This window comes from Mesoplodon densirostris, chromosome 5 (assembly GCF_025265405.1).
Source record: "Mesoplodon densirostris isolate mMesDen1 chromosome 5, mMesDen1 primary haplotype, whole genome shotgun sequence".
Taxonomy (NCBI): domain Eukaryota; kingdom Metazoa; phylum Chordata; class Mammalia; order Artiodactyla; family Ziphiidae; genus Mesoplodon; species Mesoplodon densirostris.
Window position 1 is genome coordinate 117,831,712 of NC_082665.1, and position 21,473 is coordinate 117,853,184.

General features: G+C 44.4%; 1 protein-coding gene across 1 annotated transcript; it reads right to left on the reverse strand.

Moving 5' to 3' along the window:
* Nucleotides 1-7,644: 7,644 nt before the first annotated feature.
* Nucleotides 7,645-21,272, reverse strand: NRROS (negative regulator of reactive oxygen species). The gene is made up of 3 exons (XM_060100278.1): nt 21,260-21,272; nt 13,524-13,644; nt 7,645-9,615 (listed from the first exon to the last, which is right to left on the reverse strand). Exons 2-3 carry the CDS (start codon nt 13,629-13,631, stop codon nt 7,645-7,647), a joined length of 2,079 nt encoding a protein of 692 aa, XP_059956261.1. The 5' UTR covers nt 13,632-13,644; nt 21,260-21,272.
* Between the last annotated feature and the right edge of the window lie 201 nt (nt 21,273-21,473).

Genomic DNA, 21,473 nt, shown 5'->3' on the forward strand with positions numbered 1-21,473 from the left:
GTAAAATTTGTAGCCATTTTTGCAATTAATGACAGTTTTTATTTCAAAACTGAAAAAAGAAAAAAAAAGCTTAATTCAATCTATGTCACAATGCTCCCCACTCCCCAGCAGATCCAGCTGACAGAGCCGAGCTGAGCACCTCCTTCTGCAAACCTACTGCACTGTAGGCTGTTACTTAACACATGCGTAAGGTCTTTTCTCTGGGATATGATACCTATTGCAGAATATTTGATAGTCTTCCATAAATATCAGTCCAGAAGATAATTTAAATACTGTTGGAACTTCTGGTAAAGAAGAGTGAAGTAACAAAACATCACCTTTAGAAACACAGCTGGATGTAACAAAAAAAAGAGCTGAGGGTGATGCTAGCAACAAAGATGTCTGTGCCTCTTTCCCTTTGTCTCCACCTACCAGGCAGTCCTTTAGGAAAACTGTAGGAAATGGAGTTGAGGATGCAAAACTCACGTTTCTTTCAAGGGGAAAGCATAGCATGTTTGAAAAGTTAGAAAACTGGAGGGAGTTTCCCTTTCTAATCGACTGTTATGATCAAAGTGGAATTTTTGTTGTTGTTATCTCTCTTTCAAAGGAAGGATGTACTATGATGTGAAACACAGGCAACAGAGGAAGAGAATATTGTTAAAGAAATCTAGTTCAAGAGAGTCAGGGTTGGCTTGAAAAGTTGAAGAGAATTTTCTTGCAGATTCTCAGAATCTTAGGAGAGGTGACAGATTGCAGCTTGACCACAGTCTTTCTCACAGATCTCCAAAAAATATTATCTATGAGGAGGGTGTGGGGAAGGTACACGGCCAAACCAAATTTCAAAGGGGATAAAAATTGGCCTTTTGAAGAATAGAAGAAAACAATTGGCCACTGAAAAGCAAGGCGAGGGCAGGCTACTTTATTAAGTGGTAAGTTTTGTGGTGATATAAATAAGTATTTATATTGATTATGGTGCTATAAATAGGTAAATATGTAAATACATGGCAACCTGTTGGCATCGCTTGTGTGCTTCACCCCAGGGGCCAGGATGTTATTTCAGCTAAATCTCATCAAGCATCTCACAGATAGCTAAGAGCACATGGCAGCAAACTAAAACAGAATCTGATATTTAAATAATTCTTTCTAACACTGCAAAACTTTGGGGTAGAGCCCCACAAATAGAAGGATTTTAAGGGCATTAAGCAGGGGATAAGTATATTTCTTTGGCAGTATCCCTCTATACGTATTACCTTATCCTTCCTTTTAAGATCTCCAACCTTCTTATCTATTCTGTTGTTGCTCAAAAATGTACTTTTTCTGGAGAGAGATTATTTTCTGGATCCTGATTGATTTGAGAAGCAGCTGAGGATGTGCCCTTGCTGCAGCATCTCAAGGAAAAGGTGAGCTGGGTTCTCTCATGGAGGCTGGCGTCCCTGACCTACCCAGAGGAGCTTCCCACTCCCCACTACCCTTTTCCCTTTTTTCTTTATTTCTAACCTGCATTTTGCAGCACTGGTAAGACAACAGGAAGCCCTGGGCTTCCTCTCCAGGGCATTCAACGGAAGGGATGTGCTCACCACATTGATAACAGTAGCCGGAAAAGAAAGAAAACACACCCACCCTCCAGAAGGCATGACCCTCCCCCTCACTCTCCGGGCACTCCCCGTGTGGCCCCCCTTCTCCCTCGGAGCCTCACAGGCTCTATCAGGGTTGCACTATGGAGGCCACTCCAGTGTTCAAGCCAATTTTATCCGCATTAAAATTTGGATTGACCCTGTACCTTCCCCATGCCCATCTCTCTGACAATGTTTTTTGGAGCTCTGTGGGAAAGATTGTTGTCAAACTGCATTCTGCTAATGCCACTTCTCCAAAGATTTTGAGACTTTGAAACTTCTTCTCTCAGTTTCAGAAACACGTGTGATACGGTTGTCTAAAGTTATTAAGCATGAATCATTGTGACACGGACTCCGCTGGTATCAGTATTGCTATGCATGTTCTTAAATGAAAAATGGTTTGTTGGGTTGCCCTTTATAAGCCAAACACCCTTGAAATCAGTGGGGGAGGGGCAGATTATTTGTTACAAACTCAGTGTGTCCAGTGATAAGAGTTAAATATAACTGAAGTTTGGAAGCTAGTTTCCATACTTTTCATGTGAAGGGTTCTGGAGGTGGGGCGAGTACAAGACTGAGTGCCTGAGGAATGACCACAGGACCAAGAACAGCCAAAAAGCTGCCAAGAATGGTTATTGCACTGGCATGATGATGGGACAAATTAAAACGAGAGCCGTGGCTAGCCTGTATGTGAAAGACGCGAGCAGCTCTTGGGAGCAGTCATTGAAGACAGTTTTTAAGGAGCACTGAGAAGTGTAATTTGAGAGAGACTCCATCTGGAATGTCGAGCCCCGTGCATTGCAGCCTTTCCTGGGGCTTAGCTGGCCCTGGTCTACAACTCCTGGTAACTAACGCTATGACTAAGAACTGCCTGAGCTCTCAGATGTCCTAGAGCGAATGGGTCAGTGTCTTAAGAACTCCTCAGTCTCTGAGGGAGTACCATGTCCATTGATGTTTCACCTAATCTTTCTTCCCAGAGAAGATGCATCTATAAAAGTTGGGTTCTGCATTTGAAAACCTTGGTTATCCCAGAAATGGTCTTCTCCCTGGGCAAGATTATTTCCTGGTCAGTCCCTTCCCCTACAATGAACCTTTAAAATCATGGTGAAAACTAGAATCCTTTTGCCTCGGCCTTTTGTCTTGATGGTTGAGTGGGAAGATGCTGCATGACTGACTGAAGGAGGAAGGAATTGAGTGAGATTCCTCTGTTGTAAATTACCTGCAAGCTCTCACCAAACCCTGCTGCTGCCTTCAGAACAGCCTCAGAAGGATGGGTGACCTTCAAGTACTCTGGACTTCCTCACCTCTCCACCATATGAACCTTTGCACTTTTGCCATTTTATCAGCAAATGTGTGCTATTCAGTAACAACTAGCTGCCTACAGATTGCTCTAGATTGACAGTTTGTTAGACTTGATAGAGATGATCAAGTTGTTGAAGCTGTTTTCTCTTCTTCAGCCTAATGCTAAATGTCTTTATCACAGTTCTCTGTGACCATGGGCAAATCTGAACTGCTCTCAGCCTAGGGTTTTCCCAATTTAAGTGAAATATTCCACATAAAGCACTTAGCACAAAATAAAGGCTTGGTAATTGTTGATGAGGATGGAGTAGAAGACGCTCATTAGAGGGGAGTATTTTTCTTTTTTTCTTTTTTTTTTTTAATGTCTGAAACATTTATATTAACATATTTCCATACAAATAACCCAAAGAAAGTTTAGTATTAGTTGGTTTTTTTTTGGTTTGTTTGTTTGTTTGTTTATACTGCAGGTTATTAGTCATCAATCTTATACACATCAGTGCATATATGTCAATCCCAATAGCCCAATTCATCACACCATCACCCCCACCCCCCACCTCGGTTTTCCCCCCTTGGTGTCCATACGTTCGTTCTCTACATCTGTGTCTCTATTTCTGCCCTGCAAACCAGTTTCATCTGTACCATTTTTCTAGGTTCCACATACATGAGTTAATATATGATATTTGTTTTTCTCTTTCTGACTTACTTCACTCTGTATGACAGTCTCTAGATCCATCCACATCTCAACAAATGACCCAATTTCGTTCCTTTTTATGGCTGAGTAATATTCCATTGTATATATGTACCACATCTTCTTTATCCATTCGTCTGTCGATGGGCATTTAGGTTGCTTCCATGATCTGGCTATTGTAAATAGTGCTGCAATGAACATTGGGGTGCATGGGTCTTTTTGAATTCTGGTTTTCTCTGGGTATATGACTAGTAGTGGGATTGCTGGATCATATGGTAATTCTATTTTTAGTTTTTTAAGGAACCTCCATACTGTTCTCCATAGTGGCTGTATCAATTTACATTCCCACCAATCTTTTTCTTTTCTTTATAACACTTTTTCTCTACCTGTTGTGTTTCCTTTGGCCCCATGCCATCACAACCACAACACTATTTTAGAGACGGTCTCCAAGGCTGGAATCTCCTCCCTCTCCAATTTGGGTTACATTTAAATATACTACTTGTAATATGATGAGGTGCCCATCCATAGGAATCAGAGGGACAACCATCTCTGGGGGATTTGCCTTTATACCTCCGGTTGCATTCGTAGTTGTCTGTGGCTCCCGGATACAAGTACCAGCATTTCTCTGGCTCAGTATTACTGAATAAACAACCAACTCACCCAGGGTCCCAGAAGGAACCAGATAGGTGAATGTAAGAATTGCATTCAAACAAGGATAATTCTAAGAGGATTTATAAAGGGACTGTTTACAAAGGGGTGGACAGAGAAAGGCAAACCACAAGGGATAATGCAATCACACAGGGCTGGTAATACCAGAGTTGTTCCCCGTCCCTAGGACCAGAAAGAAAGAACCCGTGAAGTGAGTGGTTCCTAGAAGCCCAAGGCAGAGGTGTGTGTGAAAAGGGCCACCTTGAGAGGCATGTGAGCTTTGGCTGTGAGTGCAGCTGGTTTGAGACAAATCCAGATGGAGCGGTCAGGAGAATGAAGACTCTGACCTCACTTTCTTCCTTCTCTCTGATCTACCAAGGCTCCTTCTCAGCTAAATACAATGGGAAGCCAGAGGGAGACCATTGAGGTCAGCCTCCTGGAGCAGGATAGAGAAGGGTAGAGAATGGATCTAGAGAAGCAAATGGAAGAAATCTGGCACATCACATAGATAAAAGTGGGCCATGCATGGACCAGCAGTGCCCAAAGACGACCAGTGATATGAACCAAGGATTATAGTTGATCCAATTTATTGCAACAAGGGTCCTTGAAAAACTCAGTGGACCCCTAATAACTTATTTTGGGCTTCTAGAAAAACCTTAAGATTTTGTTTTGTGATGGGATTTTCAAAATTGACACTACTGTTACTTATGTTAACAGTCCAAACTCTGACATTATTTATCTTTGATTCTGAATATTCTCCTGTCTGAAAACTCTGGCTTGTGGCATCTGGGGGTGGCCCCCACTTCCCACCCACTGAGGAAGAATCGCTTGGTGCTCCATCTGGCTGTATGGGAGAACTTAGGCAGACACGATGCTGGTCTCCCCAGGGAACTCTGGGGACAGGCTCTGTGAGTCCTCCCCCTCTGGCACCCACAGAGTGGACATCAGAGTGTACTCTTCTCCTGCAGGTGGAGGTAGCGGTGGGAAAAGCAGAACAAAGGTACAGAATTTGCTGGAGAAACCACAGCTCAGGACTGGAGGAAGAAATCCCCCTGCTCTTAACCTTTCTTCTTACTACACCGAAATAAATTTGGAAAACAGTCTTTGGACCCTCGTGATGGACTAGCAGACTAAGAAAAGCTTACAGCCTTCTGAAGTTCCTGCCACAGGCAGGGGTAGGGTTCTGTCCTAATGTCTTCTCAGTTTGCTCCATTCTGCAAGGCTGGCCCCTGCAAACAGCTACATGGTATGACTGGAGGGGCTTCAAAAGGCCTGCCTGACCCCAAACTATCTCCCTTGCTGGCCTGAGGATCTGTCTGAAGTTTTCATCATTTGAGTCCCTTTTTTATGCAAAGAATTTGCTTCAAGAAGTCCTCTGTTCAAATGTACACGTTGCTTAAAAGGGTGTGGTGCACATCTGTCTTTCTCGTTTGTCTTCTCAACATCTAACTTCCCTTCCTGTTTTGAGAACTTCACCCCTTATGAGTATTTATAGGAAGCAGAGCCCATTTTCTATTGCCAGGGCAGGGGCACGGGAGCTGAGGTCAACCAGATAGGTCCACTTGCTCCAGACTGTGCGTCTGGAGCTGACGACACAGGAGAGCAGAACCTGGGAGAGCACTTACTTGGCAGTGGGTGGCAGCAGTGGCGCTGACCCTTGTGCCGGTGGCCCTGTCCCGAGCTGTCAGTGGCTGCAGTGCAGACCGTGGTGTCCAGCAGTAGGGAGAGGCTGCCGTCCTGTTCCCACAGTTATTGTTTAGGGTGTGATTTGGGCTGAGGTCCCCACTGCTGTGTAGCATCTCCTGTTCTTGCCCATTTTTAAAGTCTGTTCCTCAGCCTTCCCAGAGAGTCTAGAGCTTCCCAGTATCCTTTTACTAAATCCCCATGCTGCTTAAATCACACAGAGTCATCCTTAGTTGCAAGAAGCTAAGAACACTGGCTGACACAGGGGGTGAAACAGTAACTCAAGAGAAGCCTTCCATGTACCAGCCACAGATAGATTCATTTGTCTAATTAACTACTTGTCACCTTGGGGAACAGCAGGACCCCGGGAAAGAGTTTTTGTTGATGGCGGAGGAGAGTCTGGTCTTACGGGCATTAGCTGATGGGCTTGCCCAGAAGGACACTGGGCAGACGCTTCGAGGGACAGATATCCAAGGGACTAGGCTGGGGCAGTGCGTGATGGAGAGAGATACGGCGACAGGAAAGATGAAGCCACAATAAGAGCAGTAGCTAACGTGGGCTGACATTAATGCTATTGACTGTGGAAGCTTGCTGAAAGGGCCTTGTTTACACTTGTAGAGCATTCAAGGGAAGTTACTGCTTTGTCAAAGTAAGACCACTGATTTTATCACTTCGGTTTGCCTAAACATTTCTGTTAACACTTAGCCTTCACGGTAACAGTAATCAGCCTGTGGGATTTCTATCCCCTCCCCATCCCCACACCACCCCTGCATTAGGCCCTTTATGATTTAGTAAGCAGGGATAACAAGGCAAGGACAGAGTAAATTCTCAACTACCAGAAGGGCTGTGTCTTTATGATCTTTTCCCCAGAGAGGAGCACAGAACTTGTTCACTGAGGGGAGGGGAGGAGAAAGGAAACCAGGAATGTAGTGAGTACAGATACTGAACACCTGCTAAGAAGTTGTTTGTGGGTTTTGTGGACAGTAGGGGCAGTTCACAAGTTCGTAGAATTCCCTCCTTTCTGCAGTCCTCTTTACTTTCCCTTAGAACAAGGACTGTGCCCAGCGTTCAGTGACCGCCTGAATAAACTCAGGGCCCCCAGTTATTGTTCTCTTAACTTTTCCATGGAAGGGTCAGGTTTGCCTGCTGGAGACTCCAGGCGGGAACCAGGGCCCCCAGAGAGGACTCTGCCGCAGGTCCACTCTGGCCGCAGCGGTGATGCAAGCCAAGGCAGGAGGCGAGAGGTCCCATCTCAGACTACCCAGCTTGGCTCTGAAAGACTTGTCTTTGGGGAACCCTCAGAACACTGACTCCCGCCATCCATAGGATGTGCTCTTGGAGTGGTTTTTGCTGTAGGGTAGCACCGAATGAGTTCCCTTTCTCACCTGCTCCATGGATGTCACCAAGGGAAGGGCACAAAAATAATCTAAGTGAAACTACCAAAAAGAAAAAATTAAGGAAAGAAAAAAACACAAGCTGCTTTTGATTTAAAAAATATTTATAAGACACATTTTTTATTTTCATAGAATGTCACTTAATAAATATTTTACCAGGATGATTGAGGATGCATCACAATGATAGAGGAAGAACTTGGGACAACCAAGGGACGGAAACAGTTTAAACTTGAATTTAAGCCTCAGTTCTGCAGACTTGTCCTCTGCACCAGATCTTGAAACCCGGCAGAGAAAGTGTCCTTACATGTACAGACCAAGTTTCTAATGTTGGCACGTAGCCAGGTCAGTATATGGAGGACCAGTGGCAGCGGTTCTTGATTACCTGAAGCAGAGGCTTCCTGAAAGTGAGGAAGATGACAGTGCAAGCCACCAGCAGGGTGAGGCAGCTGGGAAGAATGAGCACGAGGTACAGCAGGCCCATGTCCACCCGCTCCCACTTACAGACCTGAGGAACCCCTCCGGGCAGCTCCGTCAGGCGAATGATCTTGGAGGAGAGGTTGCAAGTGACCATGGTCAAGTCGGCGACAGTGTGCAGGCGCTGCAGGGCCCCCCAGTCCTCCACCCCACAGCAGTCATATGGATTCTGACTGAGGTAGATGGTCCGCAGACTTCCCACGAGCTGCTCAGACACAGCCCTCCGAGGAAGGGCCGTGAGCAAGTTTCTGCGGAGATCCAGGGTCTGCAGGGCCAGGCTGCCCCTGAACCTTGGGAAACTGGTCAAGGCATTTCCCGACAGATCCAAGTCCCTCAGATTCCCAAACCCAGAGAAGTCCAACTCCTTGAAGCTGGAACTGAGGCCCACGTTCCTGAGAGACAGGACCTGTAACGTGGGGGCAATGTCCCAGAGAGGGGCGATGCTCCCATTCAGAAGCCCCCAGTTGCCAGACAGGTCTAAGTGGGTGAGGGCCATGCCCCGGAACGAGCAGTCTTGTAGTGCCCCCAGCCCACAGTCCTCCAGAGACAGGCTCCTCAAAGATGCCACGTTTCTGAAATCCACACAGCCCGGGGTGCCCCCGGGGTCTATGTCTCCCGGCCGGGGACAAAGTGAGATCTGATTGTGGCTCATGTCAATTGTAGCGAGGTTACTGGCATCGGCAAAAAGGCCAGTGGGGACACCCAGGAGCTGGTTGGAGCTCAGGTTGAAGGACCGGAGGCTCCTCAGGCAGCCAGGGAGCCCCGGAGCCAAGTGCAGCTCCGACAGCTGGTTCTGGCTCAGGTCCAGCTCGGTGAGCGCTCCTGGCGGCTCGTGCTCCCGGATGTGGAGCGTCATCAGGCAATTCTGGTTGAGGTTCAGGTGGGAGAGGGAAGGCATTTTCTTCAGGAAACCGTCTGGCAGATACTGGAACTGGTTCTGGCTCATATCCAGGAAGCGCAGATCAGAGAGGTCACTGGAAGAGAACTCTTCCCAGAGGTTGACGGTGCTGATGTTGGTCACGTTGCCGTCTATGAGGAGGAACTGGGCCACCATCTCCTGCGGCGACGAGGTGTTGTACAGGTCCCTGTAGAAGCCCATGTTGTTGTCCCGCAGCAGGAGGGTGTGCAACTTGCTGCACTGAGGCAGGAGGGGGAAAAACAGCAGCTGATTGTGAGAGAGGTCCAGCATTTCTAGCTCAAAGGTGGCCTCTCCCCCCGATGCCAGGAACCACTCCAGGACATTGTAGCTGACGTTGAGGGACCGCAGCTGGGTGAGGCCGAAGTCCACAATGCAAGGGAGGTTGTTATAGGCCAGGTTGAGGTGTCTCAGCTCGGGCAAGCCGTCAAAAGCACCACCCTCAATCTCAAAGATGTAGTTCCTCTGCAAATCCAGCTCCCTGAGGCGGCCCAGGCCCTCAAAGACAGAGTCATCCAGCCTCATGATGGTGTTCCTGGCCAGGGACACGGACTCCAGCGAAGAGAGGTTCTGTAGCAGGAGGGCCGCCATGTCTTCCGTCAGGGAGTTCCCTGACAAGTCCAGCCTGCGCAGACCCCGCAGGCCGTGGAGAGCAGCTGCTGTGTCCTTGTAGCCCTCGGACAGGGAGTTGTCAGACAGCGCCAGGCTGCACAGGCGAGCCTGCTCCTGGAAGGCGCCGCGGCTGATGTGCTCCAGGTGGCAGCTGTGCAGACTGAGGCTCTCCAGGAGAGGGTAACGCTGCAGCGAGTGGTTCCACAGGGTCTTGAGAGGGTTGGCATCCAGGAGGAGTGTCTGGGAGGATGGCGGGAGATTGCTGGGCACTGAAGCAAGGTTCTGCCCTCGACAGTCAGCGACTCCATCCAGCTAGGTCCAAAAACACACGTCAGCAGGGCGGGGGCCTCTGAGGTGAGGGTTTATGTACAGAAACTTAGTTCACTCATCAGACTGTTCACTAAGGCTCCAGGCCTCACTCAACACACACAGCATATTAGAGAAGATCGGAGAACCTGTCCATCGGGTGCTGAGTGCTGATCATTGTATTGCAGTTTGGTTTTAACTACAGAGAGGGACTGAGGATCAGGTCTCTACCGGGGTTTGAATCCCACCTCTGCCACTTATTCCCTATGTGACCTTGAGCAAATAATTTAGTCTGAATCTATTGTTTCCTCAGAAAAATGGAGATAAAGTTAGCACCTACTTCAGAGGATTGTAGTGAGATTAGGCAGAGGCTGCATAGTGCCTGGCACACAGTGGACGCTATTAATGCAAATGGTCACTATTGCATTGTTATCGCTATGATCATAACACTGTGTGTTTAACAGGGATGCTGCCCAAGAACCAGCAGCACTGTGGCATCTTCATTTTACCTGAAGGAAGTTTGCCTGGGAGGCTCCTCTATGCTCTCGATTGATAAATATTACAGCTCAAGAGGACTTGAGAGCTCATCACCAGCCTGAATCATACAGAGAAGTAAAGGGGGTCTGGAGAGGACAGGTGAAGAGCCAGTGACAGAGCTGGGACCGGAGCCCAGAGCTCTTATTGGCCAATCCAGTGCTTTTCCTGAACGCCATTCTACCGCGACTGTGTGGCGAAGCTGCCAGGACGGATGGGTCTGGTCTCACACAAGCCTCAGGATACTTTCCTTCAGCCCACTTTCTACAAGATTGGCAAAAGCAATCATCCACAGGGTATCCCTTCGGTGTCCAGGAAAAAAGTTTTAAGTGATGAGATGGAAGAGCAATGGTGTTTCTTTCCACAGATTGGTCAGTACAACAAGGTCAGTGATTGCCTAAAATTGTGGGCTCAGTCCCACGGGGCAAGCGGAGTAGTGGAACACGGGAGAAAACTCCTGAGAGAGAGGAAGAAGCACAGGTTTGGAAAGATGACAGACTCAAGTCTGAATCTTGGCTCTGACACTTATTAGCTTTGGTCTCTGGGCAAGGAATTAACCTCTTGGAGCCCCAAGTTCTTTATCTGATTATTAAAATAAAACTTCTTGTAATTAAAAATTGATACACTATAGAAATAATGAAAATTAAACTATTCAGTAACCTCAGCCTCTCCTTCAAAGAAACGTTGTTAACCTATTGTTACATCTCCTCTGGACTCTTTTCCAAAGACATTCTCTAACTTAAAAAAATTTTTCTTTGCAATATGGGTGGACCTAGAGATTATCATACTAAGTGAAGTAAGCTAGACAAAGACAAATATCATATGATATCGCTTATATGTGGAATCTTTAAAAAAAAAGCATACAAATGAACTTATATACAAAACATAAATAGACCCGCAGACATAGAAAACAAACTTATGGTTACCATTAGGGAGGGATAAATCAGCAGTTTGGGATTAACATACACACACTACCATATATAAAATAGATAACCAACAAGGACCTACTGTATAGCACAGGGAACTGTACTCAATATTTTGTAATAACCCATACAGGAAAATAATCTGAAAAAGAATATATATATATATACACACACACACATATGAATCATTTTGCTGTATACCTGAAACTAACACAACATTGTAAATCAACTATACTTCAATTTAAAAAATAAATTAAAAAATAAATTAAAAAACATTTTTAAATGAGACTGTACTCTACAAACCGTTCAGTAATCGACTTCCTCCCCTCCCCCATTAATAATATGTGATAGATATATTGCCTTGGCAATAAAAATGAATTTGATCACATTCTTTTAGGCAACTGTATATTAGTTTATTGCATGAATAGCACAGTGGCTAAGAGCCAGATCCCTACAATCAGCCCATCTTGATTCTGCTTTTTATCAAATGGGTGAGCTTGGGCTGGTACCTAACCAGTTGGGACCTTCATTACACCACCTGTAAAATGTAAATTATACTTGTAATTTTCTCTTGGGTTTTTTTTTTTTTTGAGGATTCAGTGTGATTGTTTATGTAAAGCACTTAACATAGAACCTGTCACATAAATGCTTAATAAATGTTTGCTAGAACGATTATTAGCATGCTCTAGTTAATCTCCTATCGTCGAGCATTTGAGTTATATCTAATTTCCAGATGAATGTTAGAATGAATTTGTCTAGTTCCTTCTACACCTCCCCTCCCCCCCAAAAAAGTCTTTGGAGTTTTGATTGGGATTGCAGTATAATCACAGAGTAATTTGGGGGAGAACTGACATCTTTATAAAATTGAATCTCCCCATACAGAAACAAGATGTATTTCTTTATTTGAGTAAGTGTTGTTCTTCCCCCCGTGGGGACTGGAAATGCTGTGGTTAGGGGCTTTCCTCAAGCTGTGAGACCCTGTTTCACCAGAGTTGCTGCAGTTGCTGGGGACATGTCTCTGCAATTGATGCAGCCCCACTGACATGTTGCAAAAAGTCCACGTGGCCATCAGAGCCCAAGAAAGCTTATCACATACACTTCGTGATAATGTTGCATGGCTAATGCAAGGAGGGGCTTTGGAGAGTAGCTGGACTTTCAAACTCTCAACCCTCAATTCAAAAGAGCACTGGAAAGCCACTCTTTGATCTCACTGGTAGCTGAGTCCCTACTCCTGCCCACCAGGCTGCAGAGGGTCAGGCAGGGAGTCTAGCCTGAACCCTGCAAGCTGTCAAAGAACTTGCACTTCATTCCCTCCTCTTCCTATGCCTGGTAACTCCTGAATTAGCTACTGTGGAGTTAATCTTTCATTGTCTCTGTAAGCGAATAATGGACGTCTGTATAGCAGAGACTAACAACATAATAACAGTAGATAAAACACATAGCACTTACTACACACAAGGCACTGTTCTGAGTGCTTTACATACATTAACTCATTTAGTCATCATTGCAGCCCAGTGTTATGGTATTATTGGTTGGTGCTATTATTACCTACATATTTTACAGATGAGGAAACTGAAGCACAGATTGGCCCAATGTCACCAGCTAGTAAGTGATGGGGCTGGGATTTAAACCTGGTCTGGCTCGTAACCCTTACCCCCTACCGGAGTCTACTTCAGCGCAGTGGTTAGAGGTTACTAAAAGTGGTCAAGAACCATGACCAGCTGGGTTTTTAAGATTCATCAGCTTTAAGAACGCATTTTTGAATGTTATTAACCCTGACATCCAATTTGTCTTCCCAGTGCCTAGTATATAACACGGCTCAAGGAATATTCATTAAATGTATGTTTCTCAACTTTTAATACTACAAAGTTATAGGCAAAGGAGAAAATTTCTAGAGAGTGCTCAGTTATTAGGAGCCAAGTCTGCTTCCACATATAGGCTGAAAGCCCTGGAGAGGGTGAACCATAAAAGCTCAGGTATTGCTGGATTGCTATAAGCCTGAGTGTGGTCAAGGACATTTCTGTGCAGGGCAGCATGGGCAGCATGCTCTTCAGTACAGCTGGTTAAGCATTTGCCATGGGCTCACACACAGACTCTGAGTCAGGGCTTCTTCAACTTTAATATGCACGCCCCCAGAGATTCTGATACCATTAGTGGAGCTCCATCATCCAGATTCTTAACAAGGTGTTCTTGTTCCAGGTGGCTGACCTTGGCCTGTCTCTGGGATCACCTGTCCTTAGCAGGTATGAGAAAGGTGGGGCAGGGCCTTTCCCAGGCATCATCTTTACCTTTGATTAAAAAGCAGCTTGCACATGGCATCGTGGTAAGTAGGTACAGAGTGATTCAGACTCATTCATTCCCTCCCCTCCTTGACTGACAATCCATCAGCTTTCCAAATGGACCCAACCTCGTCAGGACAGGAGCAACAGACAACTTGGAGTGCCCAGGAAAACTCACCAACTCACAGCCCCCTTGGGAAGTGGCCATGACAATTCCACTTCGATTCCTCCATTCCACTGTCAAGAAGTGAAAACCCAGGCAGAGCCAAAGGGGCAGTAACTCCATCTCAAGTGCAGCACTGTGGACAGAGGGCAAGGAAGAAACGGGTAAGAGAAGGACATCCCAGAGGGCTGCTACGCGCTCCCGGGAGAAAGAGCCAGTTCTCAGTATGTCCGCTGTTGGAGGCCCACGGCAACAGGGAGGTGGAAACCCACAGGTTATTCAAATACCTCAACTTAGCCAACACATTTAACCTCTCACTCAACTGTCAACAAGAACTCATTTTCATTTTGCCTCTACCATTTAATGGGCAGGTGGCTGAACCTGAAACTCCCAAGAGTCCAGCAACAGAAGAGAGAAGCAAATCATTTGAGGAACTGGGTCTCAGGTCCCCTAGAGTTTGCCATGTTTCATAGTTCTCTTGAAATGTTCCTCTCAAAGCTCAAATCTGCCATGCATCACCTGAGCTCAATAAACATTTGCTGAATGAATGAATAGTGAACTGGGATTGAAACATTAATTGTAGCCTCTGGTCTCATAGAGTTACTAATTGCTGTGTCGACATGAGGCTTTTAGAAAAGAGTAGACCTCACTGATTAACTCATTTGAATAGAGCCTTTGAAAAAAGGATTTTGATACTTTGCCTGCATAAGGGAAAAAGCTGAGGGAAAAATGAAAAGGCAATCTTCAGATATAATAAGGGTTATTGATGAAGTGTGGTTACCAGCTCTCTTACCTGGCCGGTGAGCACACAACTGGAGTCGTGAGAAGGCATAAAATTATACATAGACCAATAGAATTTTAGAACTAAGAGAAACCATAATGGAAATGTAATATACCCTCCACTGCCACATTTTTACAGGGCCAAAGATAAAAAGGCCACAGATAGTCAGGGCTTATATAAGGTTCCAGAGCGACTTAGTGGCAGGGCTGGAAGTAGCCCCCAGAACCCCCACCCCTGAGCTCTAGGATTAGTAGCCAGGGTCATTTCTCTCCCAGTAGGTGCTGTTGAATTGACTACCCTCTTGTTGAGAGAGTTTATAGCCCAGTGGCATCCCCTCCTAGCTCTGCATTCCTCAGAATCAGAGGCAAGAGCCTGGTCCCAGCATTTCGCCTGCCCCATCCTCTCCTTGACATCCCCCCAGGAAGGACCACAGGAAGGACCACAGGGTCTGCTCTTGAATTGTCTCCTGGGCCAGCAGTTCCAGTGCTAACATGAACTCCTCACCTATTCCATGGGACCCACAGACATTTCTGCCTGACGCATCTAGCCATCTTTAGCCCCTTCCTCTTTCCCTTTCTTCGAATAAGTTTACACATCTCTAAGGCTAATTTTAACTTTCTGGTCAGATTTGAATACTCACCAGTGAAAGACTAACAGAAAAGCTAAGTGAATCTAGGTAAGTCAGCTTTAACCTTCACTTCAGGTCAGGCCAGCTTTCCTTACCACAGAGGGAACCTCCAATTCAGAATTCAGCCATATTTGCCAGACACTGGGAGTCCCCTTCCCAGGCTCTCCTTCTACTTCTGCACCTGTGCAGGAATTATTACCTCATGGCACGTACAGGGCACAGATGGCAAAAACAGGGCCATATGGGCTCCTGTCCTCAGTGAACTCCCAATACACACACACACACACACACACACACACACACACACACGGTAGGATCACTGCCCACCTTGAGATAAGGTTGCCAGATTTAGCAAATTACAAGATGCTGTTGGAATGCCAGATAAACAAAAAACAACTTCTTAGTGTAAATATGTCCCATGCAATATTTGGGACATACTTATACTAAAAAAAATTCATTATCTGTCCAACATTCAAATTTCACTGGGTTTGAATTGAGGAGAGAGAGAAAGATGGGTACTACGTACTTACTCCCTTCATCCTTCATCCCCTCTGTCAGGCTTGGGATGGTACAGGCTGCTGTGACCCTGAACCTTTTAGAACAGCCAACCCTGTATATTGATATTGAGTTTAGATGTGTTCAGGTCAAGAGTGCAGACTGGAATGCTAGATGGGTCTGGTGTCAGTTATGCCCAGAGTGTAATTTTAATTTCTGGGTCAACAAGAAAATTTTTGCAAATTTAAAGCATATTTTCTCCTTTCTCCTAAACTCAGTCAACCAGCCCAGAAAGACTCTTGCTGTGCCCTCTGGGCACTCCATCTCTCATGAGGCAGCCTGAGAAAATTATGGGATTTGGAACCAGACAGACCAGGATTTGAATTCTGGCTCCAGTATTTGTTATTTGTCCTTAAGCAATTCACATAAATTCTCTGAGACTCAGATAATCCTGTTATAAAACAGAGATAATAATAACTACTCAGAATTTTTATGAGAATCAAATAGTATATACATAAGTGCTTCAACTATGAAGGTACTTAATAACAATTATTATTTATGAGTTCTTAACACCAGTGAGCTGGATGAGTGATTGTTACTCCTATGTGTAATCTCCAAGGTAATTTAACAGCCACAGAAAAAAGGGAAAAGAATGAATAATTTGGTGTAAGAATGAGTAAATCATTTTACCAACTAAGTGTGTGAAAGTTACGTGGGAAGGTTGGACTACAAATTCTGCATGAATAAATTCCAGAAAAAACGTATTTGAATAGAAAAAAAAAGGCTAATCCCAGTAACAGATGACTATGCTGGTTGAGAGCAGTTTGTCCTCAGAGCCATAGTTTACCCTGCCCCACCCAGCTCTGATTTGCGGGGACTGATTTCTGAAGGCTCTGGGTGTCAGCTGGCCTCTGGCTGGTTTGGTCAATGGGGAGCACTACTGGGAGCTTAGAGAAGTCCTTGAGTTTCTTCTGGTGACGCCCAGGCTCTGGTAGTCCTCCCAGTATCCTCCCCCTACCTAGGGGAGGTGGCAGCTTCCCAAAGTTGCTAATCTCTGGATTAACTGTCTGTTCTCCGGTTGGCTTCTCAGCCTCTTCCATCATGTGTAGCCAATTTCCTGCACTAAATTTCCTCTGTTTTAAATAATCTCTGTGTTTCTGTTTCCTGGCTGGAGCCTGACTGATACAATGATGTAAGTGAGAATGGGCTTGGAACAATACAAAACAAAAAGGTATGTAATGACTCTGAAAAGCAAGAAGAGACTTTCAAAATAATAACCGTTTAGGTTGAGAAACACTCTTCCTGGGGTGTGTGGCTGCAGAAGCCTTCCTCAGAGCCACGGCATGGTGAAGAGTACAAGATAAACAGTTGGGATGCCAAGTCTCATAGGAAGAATCCCATGAACCCTCTCCTGTGTGCACAGGACTGCTTCCCTCCACCCACACTTACCCTCAGCTGGGTGAGGACCACTCAACAGTGTCTCCAGCTGTATGAGAGCGTCTATGCTTGAGTGTGCTTTTTAAAAAGTAACCATCCCACTTTACTCCTATCTGTCTGATATCTTCTGAAAAATACATCCATTTTTTAAGCCAAATGTTTCTGATCTTAGATACATTTTTGGCGGAGAAAGTGAAGTGAATGAAGAACAATTATGATGGAGAGCACACATGACAGTATGACATTAACAATTTAAATGGGGGTAACCTGGAACCTCCCCTCGTTATAATTAAAAGGGCTTGGACCAAGGGTGCCTATTTCATGGGCTGTGAACCACTGTGGGAGCCACAGAGTAACACAAAAGAACTGCAAATCAACCCATGTTCCAAGTAGGGTCTGAAAAAGTACCGTGTTTCCTCCTGGTCTGGGTGACCACTGGGAAAATAACCCATAGAAGACCTGAGATCCTGACATGAGAAGCAGATGGCATTAACAGAATCTGCTTGTATCTGTTCTTCTTTTTTTTTTTTTTTTTTTTTTGCGGTACGCGGGCCTCTCACTGCTGTGGCCTCTCCCTTTGTGGAGCACAGGCTCCAGACGCGCAGGCTCAACGGCCATGGCTCGCGGGCCCAGCCGCTCCGCGGCATGTGGGATCTTCCCTGACCGGGGCACGAACCCGTGTCCCCTGCATCGGCAGGCGGACTCTCAACCACTGCGCCACCAGGGAAGCCCTGACAAACACACATGTACACTATTTTTTTTCACATGGATGTAGGTTTTCCTGTATTAATATTCCTTATTAATATTTTTTAAAAATATGAATATCCCTTATTCTTTTAAGGGTTATTAATTTCAAGTAGCTTTCTGTTGTCATGGAATGTCTTTATCAGAGGATAGTAAAACACAACCCTCAGGGAGGGGCTGATCTACAGGTATTTTTGTCCATAAAAAGGTATCCTCACACTCAAAGTTTGGGAATACTAAGGAGTAACTCTGACCTGAGTTTTGGTTTTGCTTTGTTGGTATTTTCTGATTCATTTTCAGGAAAGGATGCTGGATTTCTAGTATTCGGGGGCACCCTGAACATCACCTCCTCACTCCCTCTCACCTCCCCACCTTCTCCAGCTGCTGCTACTGCTACAGCAGCTGCCTCCAGAGCTGGGACCGCAACCTCTTTGCTAATGGCACTATTAGCAAGTGCTAAGAGTGTTATCCATACATTAGCATGTAACTGAGAATGTTCTCTGCAAAATAACCAGATAAGCTGAAAAAGCTTTAAAGAAAGAGGTCTTGCAGGTGAAAGTGGAGAACTCTCAGTGTTAGAAACAAATATTTATAGACTGGTTGTGGGTGGGGCGGGGGGGAGGGGATGAGGGGCAGAATCTCTAGAAGCAGAGTTTGCACAAGTGTGGAGTGTAAACGTGTGATGGTGACATCGCTGAACACAAAAGGCACGGGTGCTAGGGAGAAGGACTCCACAGAAAGGGAGTTCACGTTTGTTTAAAAATAAAAGAGCAGATCCCACTGGGGATCCTGGGAGAGAGGGAAGGGCAGCTGGTCACAGACCACAGAAAACAGATAATAAAGAACAGAAACCCCAGTCTGTGACCACTTCAAATAATTCCTGCTACCAAGAAGTATTTGAATGCCTCAGGCAAGCAGCTCTGGTCTCTGATTCTTAGCAAAAAAAAAAAAAAAAAAAAAAAAGAGTGATCTCAACTGTCACCAAATGGTTATACTTAGCATCTCCCATGATGAGACCACCTGCATCCTGAGTCTCCAGGTGTGGTGCCTTGGGAAACACAAAGTCCCATTTTGGTAGTACCCTTGCCAAAAATTGTTTCCCCTGAACCAGTCATAATGAAAGATTCAGACTGTAAGATGTCCTACAAGACAACTGGCTTGGACTCTTCAAAAAAAAGTCAGTCTTGAAAAACAAAGAAAGGCAGGGGAGGGGAGAGGTCTGATTACAAGTGACTAAAAAACATAATAACCAAATCCCATGCATGTACCTTGAGTTGATTTTGGATTTTAAAAAAATCTCTAAAAGAAAAATTTGAGACAATTGGGGAAATTTACATGTGTACTAAGTGATGTCTTTTTAGGTGATATTATGTACAAATGATATTACCAGATTATTGCTAATTTTCTTAGGTATGATGTTGTGGTTATGCAGATAAGTGCCTTATTGTTAGGAAATGCATGCTGAAATATTTAGGGGTGAAATTTCATGATGTCTACAATTTATGTAACCTTCTTTCAAATGGCTCAACAAAGATAGAGAGTGAGAAGGACAGAGAGAGAGAGAGAGAGAGAGAGAGAGAATTAAAGCTAATTATTACCAACTGACAAATTTAGCATTGTACTTTCTTTTAACTGTCCTGTAAATTTGAAATTTTTCAAGATTAAAAAATAATGGGAAAAATAAAATAAATGTTAGAGTTCCTAAAGGGACAGGGATTATGGTAATCTTTTGTCCCTAAATTTCCAGGAATGTACATTTTTCAAACTTTCTTCTCAGAAAGGTACTCAGGAAACAGTTGTTAAATTTAAAATGCATTACACATAAACCTTTAAAATATCCTGAAAATTCTAACATTTTGACATTCAAACTAGAGCCTCCAGACAGCATCTCTCACACCTGAAAGGGGCACGGAAGTGTTAGATCACATGGCCTGACTGTGGTTCAGGAAACACGGTTGATGTACTACTGTAATTTCCACTGTCCAGGTCAATTGCTCTGTCCACCAGACCCACAGTTCCTCTGGAGGGGCAGCCCTCAGGAGAAGCTTATGACATCATCACTACCTGGACCTCCACCAAGCTGACAGAGCCTTCAGGAAGCACCTGACCAGGGGAGGTCACTCCTTACTTGTGGCCATCATCCTATGACTGATCTCAGTGCAGTGAGACAAGGGAGAGAATTAGGTAATTAGCAGTGGAAATTGGAGCCAAGAGGCACAGAGAGAGGAGGTGGAGTTGAATTTTTGAGGGATTTGCCATGAGAAAGCAAAAGCAGAAGCTAGACGACAAGGCATATGGAAAGAAAAGAATGAGATAGTCAACAGAGGGCAAAGATCAGAGAAGATGGACTAGGAAGAATGACAAGAGGGTGGACTGCGAAGGCTGGGAGAGAGGGTGGGGAGAATGGGCTCAAGGCTGCCTCTCTGGTTCCTGGTGGTTCTTGGAAAATGGCTGGGTTCATTTCCAAGTTCCATGGTTTTTCATGATAGCACCTCACCACCATCACCACCCCCATAGGCTGGCCCCAAAGTTGCATCTTAGCAACAAAAAGAACCTAACTAAAACAGGACTTGTGCTCTTTAATAAGCTTGAACACAGAGACAAAATAGAACGTAATATTTCAAAAGAGCACATTCAAGCATTATGATGCTACCTGAAAATTAGAGAAAGTAGCTGAAATCTGAATGCAAGAATGTATTTTTCAAAGTGCACCCTATAGGCAAGAATCACAAGGGATGGTAAAACTAAAGAGTGAAAATTTGTTGGGAAACAAGCTATTAATATAGTCTTAAAGTATCTTATTAATGTAAGTTACTTGTTGATTTTACAAAGGTGAAAATAATGGCTTTATAGTGGAAAAACTGGCAAATGCCTCCTTAACCAAATGATCAAAATACTATAGGGGCCTTACTGGAGTACTTAGTAAAATTTGAATACAGACAACATTTGAAATGATAGTATTATATCAATGTTAATTTACAGATTTTGATCACTGTGCTGTGGTTATGTAAGACTGTCTTTGCTCTTACGAAATACACACTGAATTATTTAGAGGTAAAGGGTGTGATGTCTGCAACATTACTAAAGTTCCAATTTCTCCTCATCCTCACCAACACTTGTCGTTTTCTGTCGTTTTTATTATAGCCATCCTAGCAGGTGTGAAGTGCTATCTCTTTGTTGCTTTGATTTGCATTTCCCTGATGACTAGTAATGTTGCACATTTTTCATGTGTTTATTGGCCATTTCTATATCTTCTTTGGAGAAATGTACAAAATGTGTACTTTCGCATCCAAAGATTTTTAAATTTTGATTTTGGAATTACATGTAAAAGAAAATGCAGAATAGCTATAAAAGTAAAGAACCAGTTGTATTTTTGGTCAAACATTCCTATATTTTGCAAAGAATATTGACTCATTAAAAAAGAACTTGCAAATTGAGGATTGGAACAAGAGAGCATTTAGAACTGAGACGTGTGAATTCAGACCTCATAATTTGTTTCTCTGGCTTCCTCTCTTAATAATGAATTTGTTAACAGAAATAGACTCACGTAGAAAATAAACGTATGGTTACCATAAGAGGAAAAGGGTGGGGGAGGGATACATTAGGAGTTTAGGATTAACAAACACACACTACTATATATAAAATAGATAGCCAACAAGGACCTACTGTGTAGCACAGGGAACTGTATTCAGTATCTTGTAATAACCTATAATGGAAAAGAACATGAAAAAGAATAGATAGATAGGTATGTGTGTAACTGAGCCACTTTGCTGTACACATGAAACTAACACAACAGAGTTAATCAACTATACTTCAAGTTTTAAAAACTAATAAATTTGTTAAAATATAGGCAATACAACGGCTTTTGAGTGCCCCCCTG

What these genes read in the sequence shown, in the direction of transcription:
- NRROS (XM_060100278.1), bottom strand. Translation starts at nt 13,631, where the DNA reads ATGGAGTTACTGCCCCTTTGGCTCTGCCTGGGTTTTCACTTCTTGACA. An exon ending in CCCAAGGGGGCTGTGAGTTG is followed by an intron (nt 9,616 to 13,523) that starts GTGAGTTTTCCT and finishes TTTTGGACCTAG; the next exon opens with CTGGATGGAGTCGCTGACTG.